General features: G+C 44.1%; 1 protein-coding gene across 1 annotated transcript; it reads left to right on the top strand.

Annotated features, from left to right (window-relative positions):
• The first annotated feature begins 1485 nt into the window (after positions 1 to 1485).
• LOC123992327 (high affinity cGMP-specific 3',5'-cyclic phosphodiesterase 9A-like) lies at positions 1486 to 13160 on the top strand. The gene is made up of 17 exons (XM_046293480.1): positions 1486 to 1736; positions 7673 to 7743; positions 8083 to 8160; positions 8362 to 8405; positions 8639 to 8693; positions 8820 to 8890; positions 9038 to 9125; positions 9297 to 9381; positions 9501 to 9575; positions 9852 to 9938; positions 10081 to 10185; positions 10356 to 10438; positions 10782 to 10938; positions 11181 to 11294; positions 11928 to 12032; positions 12287 to 12415; positions 13008 to 13160. The coding sequence occupies exons 1-17, from the start codon at positions 1668 to 1670 to the stop codon at positions 13158 to 13160; spliced, it is 1569 nt and encodes a 522-aa protein (XP_046149436.1). The 5' UTR covers positions 1486 to 1667.
• The last annotated feature ends 2238 nt before the right edge of the window (positions 13161 to 15398 follow it).

The following is a 15398-nucleotide window of genomic DNA, read 5'->3' as shown; positions in this document are numbered from 1 at the left end:
ATCTCTAGATCTCAAGTTGTCTGCTGCTGAACTTGTCTGACTAAACCATCTGCTTGTCTGATTTTCAATGAGGGGTGTGGGTGTGTGCGCATGTGCGCGCCCGTGTGTGTGTGTGTGTGTGTGTGTGTGTGTGTGTGTGTGTGTGTGTGTGTGTGTGTGTGTGTGTGTGTGTGTGTGTGTGTGTGTGTGTGTGTGTGTGTGTGTGTGTGTGTGTGTGTGTGTGTGTGTGTGTGTGTGTGTGTGTGTGTGTGTGTGTGTGTGTGTGTGTGTGTGTGCGTGTGTGTGTGCGTGTGTGTGCGTGCGTGTGTATATGAGGAGGTGTTGGATGACCCCAAAGGGGGACGATAAGGTCCCACTCGACCTCAAAGCCACCTTTTAGTTCTAAAATCCATCAGCGTGAAGTGGATGCTGCCTGCAAATGAAATAAAGACAACTTTAGTTGTGAACGTGGATTGCGTTGCTACGACACAGCAGAGCTACCCAAATAGCTTGAACTTATTTCTATGTGTACTTCCGAATGGTTAAATACCATATCTTCTGCTCCCTCGATAGTGAAAGAAAGCAGCAATCTCACTTGATCCATGTTCTGACAAGTATTAATTGCCTAACTAATGTCCAACAAGCTACTAATCCACTAAACCGACACACCACCTCCTATTGTATTTTGACCTCCAGTCAATTAACTTACTGACAAAAGCACACAAGTAATAACGTAGGAAGTAATAAAGACACTTGAATCATCCCGTGCATACACGCCTATATCTCATTAATAAGACGTATGGAAATGAGTGTGTAGTAGTGACCAGCAGTTTTCACAGCTTCTATACTAAATACATTATGGAGATAGGAGGAGGGCAGCCTCTTTTTTTAATCACCGTAGTAACAGTCCCCTGGCAACGGACCAGAGTGCCAATTATCGCAAAATACCCCCAGGTTCTCGCATCTCACTCTGTGTATTAGTAGCATCAGCAGCGCCGGGAAAGTTTAGAAGCTTTTCAGGGGAAAACGCTATCGCTGACACAGTAAGTCATTGTGATAATTTGTGTTTTACCATGAAAGATTAGATTCCAAGATAGAGCTTCAGAATACATTTGTGATTTAATTTGATTTATGTGTATTGTCCTTACAATGTTGTTTTTTCATATTTGTGTTATCATAGTCAGAATAGTGATCATTTCATATGTGTTGATGGAGGTAGATGGAAATTATGAGATGAAAGCAATTGATTGGTCATATTTGATCAGTGATTTTAGTGTGCAGTTGAAATTTTTAATGCAAAGCTGCTTAATAAGTGACAAAATGTTGATGGTGCTTTAATTGTTTTCTGGATTACAGATGAATTGAGATAGTAAAATCAGCATATGTAACGATTCATCATTTTCAAGTCTCAGTTCCAATGAAGTTGTTTATTGCAGTATTTCAATAGTGGCTCCCGTGTTGCAGTCATAGCATCTCTCTGTGTTTCCCAGGGCTCTGACCCTGGCCATATAGGCTCCTCTGCAGGAGGACGGGGGCTCCAAACCTTCCTCCTGCTGGATTGGTGTGAGAGAGAGAGAGAGAGAGAGAGAGAGAGAGAGAGAGAGAGAGAGAGAGAGAGAGAGAGAGAGAGAGAGAGAGAGAGAGAGAGAGAGAGAGAGAGAGAGAGAGAGAAACATAGAGGAATCAGTATGGGTTCCAGCTCCTCTTCCTATGCCCCAAAAACCATCTATCTGGACGTGGATGGTAAGGTTCAGAAGGTGGGTCCAACTCTATGAGATTTATATTGTCTCTCTCTTCCCCATTCCCTTTTCTGGTCGTTTTTTTGTCCATACTAATCTCCCTGGACCTCTTTATAAGGTTTATATTTTATCCCCAATTGTTATGTATTTTTTAATTATTGAATTCTATCTGATATTATCCGCATCATCTGAGTTAACAGATTGCGCCATCAGCTATTTTCTCTACCGTAGCTAGTCAGCATACTTGAAATGAAATAGGGAACACCAAGAATTCATCTCTTATTACCTATCCATGAGTTCCATCCATTTTCTTTAGCAAATATCCTAGTTGACCAAAATTAGATCCCCAGACAGAGTAATCATGCTCTTCTCTTCCATGTAAGAGGAGATGTCCTCTGAGCCAAGTCAGTGGGAGAGCTGGGGTCACTCTGTGGGGACTCCCGTATCAGAGTTAGACACTTATCATAGACAGCATCCAAATGATCTTGTTTGATTACATCTCTTCAATCATTGAGGTCCCTGGCTGCAATGAGGGAGTCAACCAATAGACAGACAGATGGTGAAATGATGTCATTTTTCTGGTAATGGTAGGCTACAGTATGATTTGACTACTGTATGATTCAGGGCACCAAACCAAAAGCTCGCCAAAGTCATATAATCTCTACAGGTGGCTAATGATATTGACAGAATGTGTGTTCCTTATGGCTCCACGTTTTTTGTCGGTTACCACACACCTAATCTCGTGCACCAGTCATTCTGTGCCCCTTGCTGCCTATATGCTCTATTTTATTTCTATATTCGTGGTGAATACGTTGTAAATACTCCTCAGTCATGTGAGAGGCCTCTGAAATAGCTGTGTTTTCAAGTTGTGGTAAAAATAGACCAAGAGGTGGTGTGACGGTGTGGTTCACAGGTGTTTGTGGCGGACTTTAAACGAACACAGACAGTGCCACCTGTTGCAAGCAGGTTCTATGCCTCACTTGTTTTCTACTCCCCCCTGAGTCTGAGGAGACAGTTCCTGTGTGGCTCAGTTTATTTTATTTTACCTTTATTTAACTGGGCAAGTCAGTTAAGAACAAATTCTTATTTTCAATGATGGCCTAGGAACAGTGGGTTAACTAACTGCCTGTTCAGGGGCAGAACAACAGATTTCTACCATGTGAGCTCAGGGATTTGAACTTGAAACCTTTCGGTTCCTAGTCCAACGCTCTGACCACTAGGCTACCCTGCCACCCCAGTGTAGCCTGGTGAAAGCGCATTGCTTCCAATGTTGTAGTTTAAATTCCTGCAAGGATCACATACAGAAAAAGTATGCACTTACTGTCCTGTAAGGAGAACCAATGTGCGGTGGACTAATTCATTATCATAGGGGGAAGAAACAGAACGTGATACTTGTGAGGCTAGAAACATCCCCAGCCTACCCAGTATGTTCTTGTTATCGCAGCTCCCGGGCCATTGCACCGTAAGCATGTAATGCAGATAGACAACAATATAGGCTTCTGTGTCTCATATTTGCTCTCATCATATAAGCTACACCATCGTGGTGTGAGGGTCGCCACCGACTCAGAAGGTTGAGCGATCTCGCTCTCTGAGGTCGTTGTGAGCAAGGTTTAATCAGGTCAACACACGCAGGGCCGCGGGGCCGAGCATGCAGCATAACAGCTGGCAGGCATATTCACTGTAATTTTCAACCGCTCCTGGTCCCAGTCTGTAATCCCCAAATGTTTTAAGCTGACCACCATCATTACTGTTCCCAAGAACTCCAAGGCTTCCTGCCACAATGACTACCGCCCTGTAAGCATTCACGTATGTAATCATGAAATGCTTTTAGAGGCTGGATATAGCACACATCAACTCCATCATCCCAGACACCCTAGACCAACTCCAATTTGCATACCGCCGCAACAGAACCATAGACGACACAATCTCTATTGCACTCCACACTGCCCTCACCCACCTAGATGCGTAAGAGGAATACCAGTGTGAGAATGCTGTTCATTGATGCTACGAACCCCTTTGGCCCTGCAGTCTAGAAGGGGATGGAAACGAGACCCGTAACATATCTCACGCAAATCATAACAGTGAAAAGGAACAGTGAGAACTAAAAACAACAGACAGCCTAAATCTACCTTCAAACACTTAAGGTTTGTATTAAACACACGGTAATGGGGGGGGGGGGGCTGAGCTGGACCGGTCAAAAGAAATAATAAATATCCAAAGACCCCTAAGCTAGTCTAACCTGCCTCAATAACCGCTAGCTATCTAACCAATAAAATGCAGTGGGTGGTCCGCCCAGTTCTAACTAGGGTTCTTAGACAAGGTTTTCCTACGGGTAGTGTATGCCCATGGGCGACTTGTCTTGGTACCCCCTCTTCCCACCAACAAACAAACAGTCATACACCATAGCAATACATACTCACAGGATTTTTAAAAATGTATTTATCCGTTATTTTACCAGGTAAGTTGACTGAGAACACGTTCTCATTTGCAGCAATGACCTGGGGAATAGTTACAGGGGAGAGGAGGGGGATGAATGAGGCAATTGTAAACTGGGGATTATTAGGTGACCATAATGGTTTGAGGGCCAGATTGGGCATTTAGCCAGGACACCGGGTTTAACACCCCTACTCTTATGACAAGTGCCATGGGATCTTTAGTGACCTCAGAGAGTCAAGACACCCGTTTAACGTCCCAGCTGAAAGACGGCACTCTACACAGGGCACTGTCATATTTTTTTAGACCAGAGGAAAGAGTGCCTCCTACTGGCCCGCCAACACCACTTCCAGCAGCATCTGGTCTCCCATCCAGGGACTGACCAGGACCAACTCTGCGTAGCTTCAGAAGCAAGCCAGCAGTGGTATGCAGGGCAGTATGCTGCTGGCTAAGGATATCGGACAAAGTGAGATGTAGGCACCAAAACAAAAACTGTCTTCAGTGGCGACTGATTGGCAACTGATTAGTGACACCTGTGACTAGGGCCGAAGGAGAGAAAACAAATACACACACAGGATACTTGTATCCGTAACAATTTACTACAGCTCAGCGTTCAACACCATTGTCCCCTACAAGCTCGTCACCAAGCTTAGGACCCTGGGACTGCACACCTCCCTCTGCAACTGAATCCTGGACTTCCTGAAACCAGGCCAACCCCAGGTGGTGAGGCTATACAACATCATCTACACCACGCTGACCTTCAACACGAGGGCCCCACAGGGGTGTGTGCTTAGTCCCCTCCTGTACTCCCTGTTCAACCACAACTGCATTGCCACACACAACTCCATCAAGTTTGCTGACGATGCGCCGGTGGTAGGCCTGATCACCGGTGACGATTAGACAGCCTACAGAAAGAAGTAGGGCTGTGACCTGGCAGTGTGGGGCCGGAACAACAATCACTCCCTCCGCATCAGTATGGCCAAGGAGCTGATGGTGGACTACAGGATACAGGGGGGACGGGGACGGGGACCATCCACATCGATGTGCAAATCACTAAGAATCTAAAATGGTATGGGCCCTCAAATCCTCAAAAAGTCCTGCGGCTGTAGTATTGAGAGCATCTTGACTGGTTGCTTCACTGTTTGGTAAATGTAAATGTCCTCGATCGCATGGCTCTACAGAGGGTGGTGCGGACAGCCCAGTATATCATTGGGAGCGAGCTCCCTGCCATCCAGGACCTGGAATTGAAGGAAGGCCCGGAAAATGGCTAAAGACTACAACCACATTTTTTAAAACAACTAATTGACCGATGTCGGTTAAATTATTTGAATTCCATTTCATTCAACATTTTTGTGGTGAGCTCGATGCTCACATTGCACATTGGGCTGAAGTGTCTCTAGAGATACAATACCAGTCAAAAGTTTGGACACACCTTCTCATTCAAGGGTTTTTCTTTATTTGTACTATTTTTACATTGTAGAATAATAGTGTAGACATCAAAACTATGAAATAACACATATGGAATCATGTAGTAATCAAAAAGTGTTAAATCAAAATATATTCAAAGAAGCCACACTTTGCCTTCATGACAGCAATGCTGAGCACTTGTTGGCTGCTTTTCCTTCACTCTGCAGTTCAATTCGTCCCAAACCATCTCAATTTGGTTGAGGTCGGGTGATTGTGGAGGCCAGGTCATCTGATGCAGCACTCCATCACTCTCCTTCTTGGTCAAATAGCCCTTACACAGCCTGGAGGTGTGTTGGGTAATTGTACTGTTGAAAAACAATTGATAGTCCCACTAAACACAAACCAGATGGGATGGCTTATCGCTGCAGAATACTGTGGTGGCCATGCTGGTTAAGTGTGCCTTGAATTCTAAATAAATCACAGACAGTGTCACCAGCAAAGCACCCCCTCAGCATCACACCTCCTTCTACCTGCTTCACTTTGGGAACCACACATGCGGAGATCATCTGTTCACCTATTCTGAGTCTCACAAAGACATGGCGGTTGGGTCCAATTTGGACTCATCAGACCAAAGGACAGATTTCCACCGGTCTGATGTCCATTGCTCATGTTTCTTGGCCCAAGCAAGTCTCTTTTTATAGGTGTCCTTATTGGTTTCATTGCAGCAATTCAACCATGAAAGCCTGATTCACGCAGTCAACTCCGAACAGTTGATGTTGAGATGTGTTACCTGAACTCTGTGAAGCATTTATTTGGGCTGCAATTTCTGAGGCTGTAAAGTCTAATGAATTTATCCTTTGCAGCAGAGGTAACTCTGGGTCTTCCTTTCCTGTGGCGGTCCTCATGAGAGCCAATTTCATCATAGCGCTTGATGGCTTTTGCCAGTGCACTTGAAGAAACTTTCAAAGTTATTGAAATGTTTCGTATTGACTGACCCTCATGTCTTAAAGTAATGATGGATTGTCATTTCTCTTTGCTTATTTGAGCTGTTCTTGCCATAATATGAACTTTGTCATTTACCAAATAGGTATATCTTCTGTACACCATCCCTACCTTGTCACAACACAACTGATTGGCTCAAACGCATTAAAAAAGGAAAGAAATTCTACAAATTAACTTTCAAGGCACACTTGTTAATTGAAATGCATTCCAAGAAGCTGGTTGAGAGAATTCCAAGAGTGTGCAACGCTGTCATCTAGGCAAAGGTTGGCTACTTTGAAGAATCTCAAATATAAAATACATTTTGATTTGTTTAACACTTTTTTTATTTACTACATGATTCCATATGTGTTATTTCATAGTTTTGACGTCTTCAGTATTATTCTACAATGTAGAAAATAGTACAAATAAAGAAAAACCCTTGAATGAGTAGGTGTGTCCAAACTTCCGACCAAACAGGGATTGAGGGATTGTCTACTACATCTGCTTGTGCAAAAGGTCTTCAAGTTGTTGGAGGCTAGCCAACATGGCCAGCTTTGATACAATTTATTTGACAATTCATTTCAGACAGACACAATATAAAACGAATATGTGTGCCATCAGTATACCACCACATAACTGGCATTGTTTATGAAATGTATAATCTGTTTTGGCATTTCTGTGTATATTGCTGTGATTTACAGAGAACGATACAAACTCTCTCACTGGGTTGATGACGCAAGGATTTGTTGCTAGTATGCTGTTAGAGTGTCGTATTATCTACGAGATTGGGTTGGTCCCTGACAAGGGTAGGCTCCACTGTGTTTAGTTCACACACATCTTCAACTGCATGCCTTTGTGATTTAGTCCTTAACATCTTAACTCTCAACATACAGGGCTCACTTGAAAAGAGATGTGTATCTTAGTGTGACTTCCCCGTTTAAATAAAGGATAAATAACATTTTAAAAAATACAATTGTTTTCTTCCCCACTCTTTCCACTTTGGACACTGCAGACTTTAAAAAAAAAATGACATAACAGACTTCGGTCTCACAGAGAGCTGACTGTTTTAGGTGGCTTTGAGATGCGTAGAGAGACACGAACGACTCTCACCATGCGTCTGCCTTTTTTCCCAGGTGGCATTCAGTCGTCACTGCAGCCCATGTGACATCAAGGAGCTTCTTTGTTCCTCGTCCAACATCCCCAGGTCAGTGACATTTGTCCTTCTCTCGTCTCTCCCACCACTCCCTCACAGTAACACATCAGTCTAAAGTATGCATTACACACAACGCCTTTGTTTCAAGTTCACTACAAATGTATCGACTCACTATCCTGACAGAGCTTTGTGAATGATAAGTCAACTACAAGTAAACACCAAACGTCAAGCTCATTCGCGTGCGTTTTAGAGAATGCTGACAAGAAATGTAGGTTGAAACCCTATAGAGTGCACTACTTTTGTGCCCTGGTCAAAAGTAGTGCAGTTTGTGAATAGGGTGATATTTGGAACACACCCTTGTTATTTATTCTTGTTGCTCCCCGTCCATAGGAATACTGCTATCATGATGGTGGATCCTGAAGGGGCCCTGGTGTCCATAGACCCTACTATGCCTACCAACTCTCCCAAGTAACATGTCACCTTTACCCTAATCACCAAATCTCAATGATACAGTATATTTTATTGATCTCGGTCATATAAAATAATTCCTGACCGTTGTTCATCCAAATAATGCCTAGCATTTGTACTATGTGTAAAAAATGATTTTCAAATGTGATGTAGACAATGACTTGGTGAATGATGTTGGAATGTCACTGACATGTTTTTCAGCTCCTTGTACAAAGTCATTTCTTTGTCCACCGGTCAGCTTGGAGGTGAAGTGCCAACACGATATTTCAAATTCAGAAACACTTTTTAAACATTCACCTTTTAGTCCTTAATAATTCGATCTTACTCACATAGCGCACATAAAGCGATCACAGCAAAAACTTTAAAACAATGTAAAAACAACATTAAAACAGATCTGGGTACTAAACATTTCTTCATGTTTCACAGGTAGCATTTTGATCACTCGAGCGATTAGTTTCTCGTTTGTTTGTGCCCACAGAGAAAGAAGACATGTTTCAAAACGTGTTATCTCAGGTGGCGGAGCAGTTCAGCAGGTAATTGGCGCGTTTATGTTCCACTGCAGACAGAAGCACTCCGCTTTCCTCTTTTCTCTTCCCGCAGAAATACTTCCATGACACCAGAGGCTTTTCAAACAAACCCGTTTTGTATTCTTTTTGCAGGGCTTTCAGAATCAACGAGCTAAAAACTGAGGTGACCAACAGACTGGCAATGTTGGAGAAAAGAGTGGAGTGTATGTGCAAGGGTTTTTTCATCGAACTTTCGATGTGTGTGTTCTCTCTTTGTGTGTGTGTGTGTGTTTCTGTGTGCATGTGTGTTGTCGTTTCACTGTCCCTGAATTCACCGTTTCATGTACTAACAGTCGTGCTGAACGTTACAGTGGAGGGACTGAAGGTTGTGGAGATTGAGAAGTGCAAAAATGACCTAAAGAAACTACGAGATGAGATGACATCCAGAGGAGGAGGGAGGTACGGTGACCTTTGACATCAATGACACTCACCAAGCCATGCTCCAGATTTCTTAGGATATTCTATAGTAAGACTTTTATGATGGTTTTAAAATGTTGTTTCGATTTCGAGGAATCACACAGCTAGCAGATCGATGACACAAATATGATGTATTTGCTCGCATCTCGTCAGAGTCGGGAACTGTCCCTGCAAGTACAACTTCTCAGACGACGGGAAGAAGCTTAATCCCAGACGTGACGTCCCAAGTTATCCAAAGGTACGGAATTAGGGGATTCCAGTAATATACAGTAGGCTAAACATATCCTAAAGATATTCATCACTTTGACATCCTTAAATCCTTGAACTGACACTGTGGCTTCTCACTCATTTCTACAGTACACCTTATCCCAGGAGACTATTGAAGCACTGAAGAAGCCAACATTCGATGTCTGGCATTGGGAACACAATGAGGTTAGTTCTATTGCGATTCAGGTATAATATCTAACATTTATCCAACCAGGCATATATAATCATTTTTTGTAGTCAAACATTTTGAAGTATTTTCTCGAATTGTGAACTTAAAGGAATAACTATACACTCAAAAACTATCTTTTGGTATTTTGTTAATTAGTCCAATCCCAAAAATGTTTTGCATGTCAGCAACCAAGTTAAAGATAGAGCACTTGTTGCGCCTTATGATGATTGCGTGTAGTATTCATTTAACCGTGTCTTTGGTCGGTGGTTTAGATGCTGAGCTGCTTAGAGTACATGTACCATGACCTGGGACTGGTGAAGGAATTCAACATGAACCCCATCACTCTCAAACGCTGGCTGGTAAAAGTACAACTGTATAAAAGCAATTACCTCAATGTGCAAGTGGATATGCAACTGATATGGAACAACAACTTCGAAGGAGAGGACCAACGAGTATTGATGACTATTTGGCTAGTTTGATTGACAGCTTTCTTTCTCACAGCTGGGCATTCAGGAGAACTATCGCAGCAACCCGTTCCACAACTTCCGCCACTGCTTCTGTGTCAGTCAGATGATGTATGGCATGATTAACCTGTGTAACCTGCCGGTAAGAAACGACTGTACTAATACAATATAATACATGCCATTTACCAGACACACACGGTCTATAACTAGGGTCCAGTTTTCTCCTGGTCTGGTCAGGATGTCAGGAAAATCTCCTGTCACCTTGTACTAGAGATTTATAGGAGACTAACATGTGCTGTGTGTGTTCCTCAGGAGAAGATGACTCTGACGGACATGGGCATTCTCATGACAGCTGCAGTGTGCCACGACCTGGACCACCCCGGCTACAACAACACGTAGGTGCCCAAAGGTTCCTACTCTGCACCTCAGTTCCCCTTGCTCTACAGCCTTCATTAGATCTGTGAATAGATGTTGATGATAGACACAATACTGACATCTTCATTCACAAAGAGATGTTCTGGAACTTCTTCATTGATGTTATTACATTGTGGAAATGGTCCAATCTACACTTCCAGGTTTGATGTAAATTTAGAAGTTCCTTCCTAACCATGTGACATGACCAGGGTAAAACTCCGGGCCCAGTGATTATAGGCTTCCCTGGTCAGGTCATGTTGTCAAGGAACACTCCTGGTCTTAGGCATAAATCAAACTGTCACAGAGGTGTATTTTGCTCGTCAGGTACCAGATCAACGCTCGCACAGAGCTGGCCGTGCGTTACAACGATATATCTCCCCTGGAGAACCATCACTGCGCCGTGGCCTTCCAGATCCTATCGTTGCCCGAGTGCAACATATTCGCCAACGTCGAATTGGAGGCCTACAAGCAGATCAGACAGGTAGTTGGTGTCCTAGGCTAATGCACAGTGATTCTTCTGCATCCCAATTTGCACCCTATTACCTGCATGTGCACCACTATTGACAGAGGCAGTGCACTATATTGGGAATGGGGTCCCATTTGGGTTGCTGCCTTTGTCTTTTTTTGCATTTCCTTCTCTCCAACTAACCACAAGATGTTTTGAGTTGGCCTAAGGCAGGAGGGGGGTTTCATCATTTGTAATGATTCCATCTCCCTTTACAGGCCATCATTACCCTGATCTTGGCCACAGACATGGCCCGGCATGGAGAGATATTAGACTCCTTCAAACATAAAGTGGACAGCTTTGACTTCACCAACGAGGAGCATGTTACATGCGTACGTATGTATCGTACATCACATGGCATCAACTGTATATCAAGAGGTGCCAAATCGGCAAAGCTTTGTTCAGGTATAGCCTCTGCACTTCAGCAAACAACAGAAAGCAAGAGGGGTGCTCAGTAACAAAGACAGGGAGGGAAAAAATAGGGCATACTCAAGAAAGACTTTGAATAGTGGACTGGTGATATCATGTGACTGTAATGGAGTTATGAATGTACTGCAAGCTCACTCCACCGCTATCTTGAAATGCCACTGACGAAGCTGTCAAATTAGATCTTTTTTTGATAGCTCAAACGGTTGGTACGTTGTCAAGGCAGGCGTTCACGTGTGTCTGCGAGCAGAGGATCGCTGGTTCAAGCCCAATATGGGGACAGGGACAGAGGGGAAAGCGAAACTGTTTGCAGCACACTGACGTCGGTCTCGTGACGTCAGTCCTGTCCATCCAATGGGATAAAGCCAGAGGGTTCTAAGACAAAGTGCCTGCGTTGATCTTAAGCGCTCCGAAGCCTTTTACCACAAGTGGAAACTTTCCTGAAAAGTCAAACTATCTAGCCAATGCTAAAAACGATGCTTGTGTTGACATAACGCACGGTGAAAAGGTCTCTTTGTGCCTTGTCCGTATGTGTGCAGCTGAAGATGGTTCTGATCAAATGCTGCGACATCTCCAACGAGGTCCGGCCTACCGAGGTGGCCGAACCCTGGGTGGACTGTCTGCTGGAGGAGTACTTCATGCAGGTGATCTCGATCGAGTCTAATCATGTCTAACGATAAAGTTTTAAAAAATGAGTCTAGTAATGTGTTAATTGGAACTATGGGGTGAAAACAGGCTCAGCTGTCACTCTTGAAGTTGCGCATGCTTTTTTTAGAAGGGTACAAATCAGTTCCCCTTGAGCCGTCTTGGCCTTCATCGGGATGAGTCTATTAATTAGAATGATGTCATGAAAGAGTGGAGTGACATGTGCAAACCCTCCTGTCTCGGGAATGGACAGAGTGACAGGGAGAAGACTGAAGGGCTGCCGGTGGCTCCGTTTATGGACAGAGACAAAGTGACCAAGCCCACTGCCCAGATCGGATTCATCAAGTTTGTCCTCATCCCAATGTTTGAGACAGTCATGAAGGTAGGCGTGCATGTTTGAGCTACAAAGCAATGTCACCATATTTAAAATATATATATATTTAACTAGGCAAGACAGTTAAGAACAAATTCCTATTTACAATGACAGCCTAAGAACAGTGTGTTAACTAACTTGTTCAGGAGCAGAACGACATATTTTTACCTCGTCAGCTCGGGGATTCAATCTTAGCAACCTTTCGGGTTACTGGCCCAACGCTCTAACCACTGTAAATTGCCGCCCCAATATTAATGACTTTTGTGGTCCTTCTGTAGCTCAGTTGGTAGAGCATGGCGCTTGTAACGCCAGGGTAGTGGGTTCGATTCCCAGGACCACCCATACGTAGAATGTATGCACACATGACTGTAAGTCGCTTTGGATAAAAGCGTCTGCTAAATGGCATATATTATTATATTATTATATTATTATTAGCTTGACATAGTGTGCAAGTATGTGTGTGTTGGTGTTTGTGCACACAAGCGTGTGTTTCCGTTTGTACACGTCTCTTGTGTTTCATGACCTCTTGAAAACAATGCCAGTGGATAATTCCATACTGTCCTGAATACCTACCCACAATCCTCCCCTGTGTGTGTTGCAGCTCTTCCCCCAGATTGAGGAGATCATGGTGCAGCCTCTGAGAGACTCTAGAGACCACTATGAGGAGCTGAAGCAGATCGATGACGCCATGACAGAGGTAGGACATCTGTTCTCACTTAATAGTAAACCAAATTCCAATTCCCACTTTTCCTAGTTGAAAAACATTGGAGGGAATTGGAATTTCTTATTACTCACAATCATCCGGGGTGTTTGTGTCAGGGGAGGGGTGGGATTTACGCGTCTGTGTCCAACCACTTTCTAACATAAAGATGTGTCTTTTGTTCAATGAGGCACAGAAGAAAAAAACTGAAAATATGTCATTAGGAGGGAAGAAGAAGTAAGCTTTGCTGCTGCGAGCACAGTGGTACTGTGTAAGTAATGGACTCTGATTGGCCTGTAGTGTTAGTCCTGAGTGCCCCCTCTCTCTTCTGCCTCTCTCCAGTCTGCCAACAACAACACTGCTGCAAGCCAGTGAGCCAGCTATAATAGGAGCACAAGGCTTTTTACTATGACCGCACAATATTTTCATCACTCTGAATTTGCTTTCGAAAAAAGAACTGAATTAACAAAAAAGAGACAGCTGAACTTACCGCATAACAAATTTAGGTTTTCACAAAAAAAAACTGACTTGAGTATTTGGAACCACCAGCAAGATGAGGCTCTTCCATTGAAGATGAGGTTTATAGTTGAAGTATTCTGTTCTATAGTATTCCCCTCCAATTTGCACCAATCGGTCCTGGCCCTTGGGAGGGGGGGGGGCACTCACCTCAACACCAAAAACGAAGCGGGTCTATTACATAGACCTGCAGCCCGGTGGCAAAGGCAAAGTGGTGAAAACGTTGCGCTGTCTTAACGTCATCAATGTGGGCCGTTGGATTCTTCACAACCTCATTGATAACGTTCTGACGACCGAATAGTGTCTTTGTGGGCTATACTCGGCCTTGTCTCAGGATGGTAAGTTGGTGGTTGAAGATTTCCCTCTAGTGGTGTGGGGGCTGTGCTTTGGCAAAGTGGGTGGGGTTATATCCTTCCTGTTTGGCCCTGTCCGGGGGGTGTCCTCGGATGGGGCCACAGTGTCTCCTGACCCCTCCTGTCTCAGCCTCCAGTATTTATGCTGCAGTAGTTTATGTGTCGGGGGGCTAGGGTCAGTTTGTTTATCTGGAGTACTTCTCCTGTCCTATTCGGTGTCCTGTGTAAATCTAAGTGTGCGTTCTCTAATTCTCTCCTTCTCTCTTTCTTTCTCTCTCTCGGAGGACCTGAGCCCTAGAACCATGCCCCAGGACTACCTGACATGATGACTCCTTGCTGTCCCCAGTCCACCTGGCCATGCTGCTGCTCCAGTTTCAACTGGCCTGGGCCCTAGGACCATGTCCCAGGACTACCTGACATGAGGACTCCTTGCTGTCCCCAGTCCACCTGGCCATGCTCCTGCTCCAGTTTCAACTGTTCTGCCTTACTATTATTCAACCATGCTGGTCATTTATGAACATTTGAACATCTTGGCCACGTTCTGTTATAATCTCCACCTGGCACAGCCAGAAGAGGACTGGCCACCCCACATATGCTCTCTCTAATTCTCTCTTTCTTTCTCTCTCTCGGAGGACCTGAGCCCTAGGACCGTGCCCCAGGACTACCTGACATGATGGCTCCTTGCTGTCCCCAGTCCATCTGACTGTGCTGCTGCTCCAGTTTCAACTGTTCTGCCTTATTATTATTTGACCATGCTGGTCATTTATGAACATTTGAACATCTTGGTCATGTTCTGTTATAATCTCTACCCGGCACAGCCAGAAGAGGACTGGCCACCCCACATAGCCCGGTTCCTCTCTAGGTTTCTTCCTAGGTTTTGGCCTTTCTAGGGAGTTTTTCCTAGCCACCGTGCTTTTACACCTGCATTGTTTGCTGTTTGGGGTTTTAGGCTGGGTTTCTGTACAGCACTTTGAGATATCAGCTGATGTACGAAGGGCTATATAAATACATTTGATTTGATTTGATTTGATTCCCCGTCTATGATTTGACAGTTTTTCTCTCCCTTTGCTGTGTGTGGTATTGCAAATTCATAGTGTGCAGGATTTTCCACAGCGAAGACCATTGTGATGGATATGGATACCGACGGAGCCAAGTCACAATCAAGAATGTATTTTCCTTGTATGTGTGTGTGTGTGCTTATGTGTTTGTGTGCGTGAGGGTGTGTGTGTGTGTGTGTGTGTGCATGTGTGTGTGCCACTGAATCAGAATCCTCTCTGGAGAATCCCGTCTAATATCCTGAAGTGCTTTTTTCATTTTAGGGCTCTGGCTCTCGTTTTATGATCCAAAAATTCAAAAAGGTCATGGGTCGTCCTGATCTGCGTCTTTGAAGATGGAGGGTGAAAAGACGTGTCTTCGACACACT

Source organism: Oncorhynchus gorbuscha, linkage group LG13 (assembly GCF_021184085.1).
Source record: "Oncorhynchus gorbuscha isolate QuinsamMale2020 ecotype Even-year linkage group LG13, OgorEven_v1.0, whole genome shotgun sequence".
In the NCBI taxonomy this organism is placed as follows: Eukaryota; Metazoa; Chordata; class Actinopteri; order Salmoniformes; family Salmonidae; genus Oncorhynchus; species Oncorhynchus gorbuscha.
The sequence above is the reverse complement of the archived record's forward strand: the minus strand, read 5'-3'. Positions and strand labels throughout refer to the sequence as shown.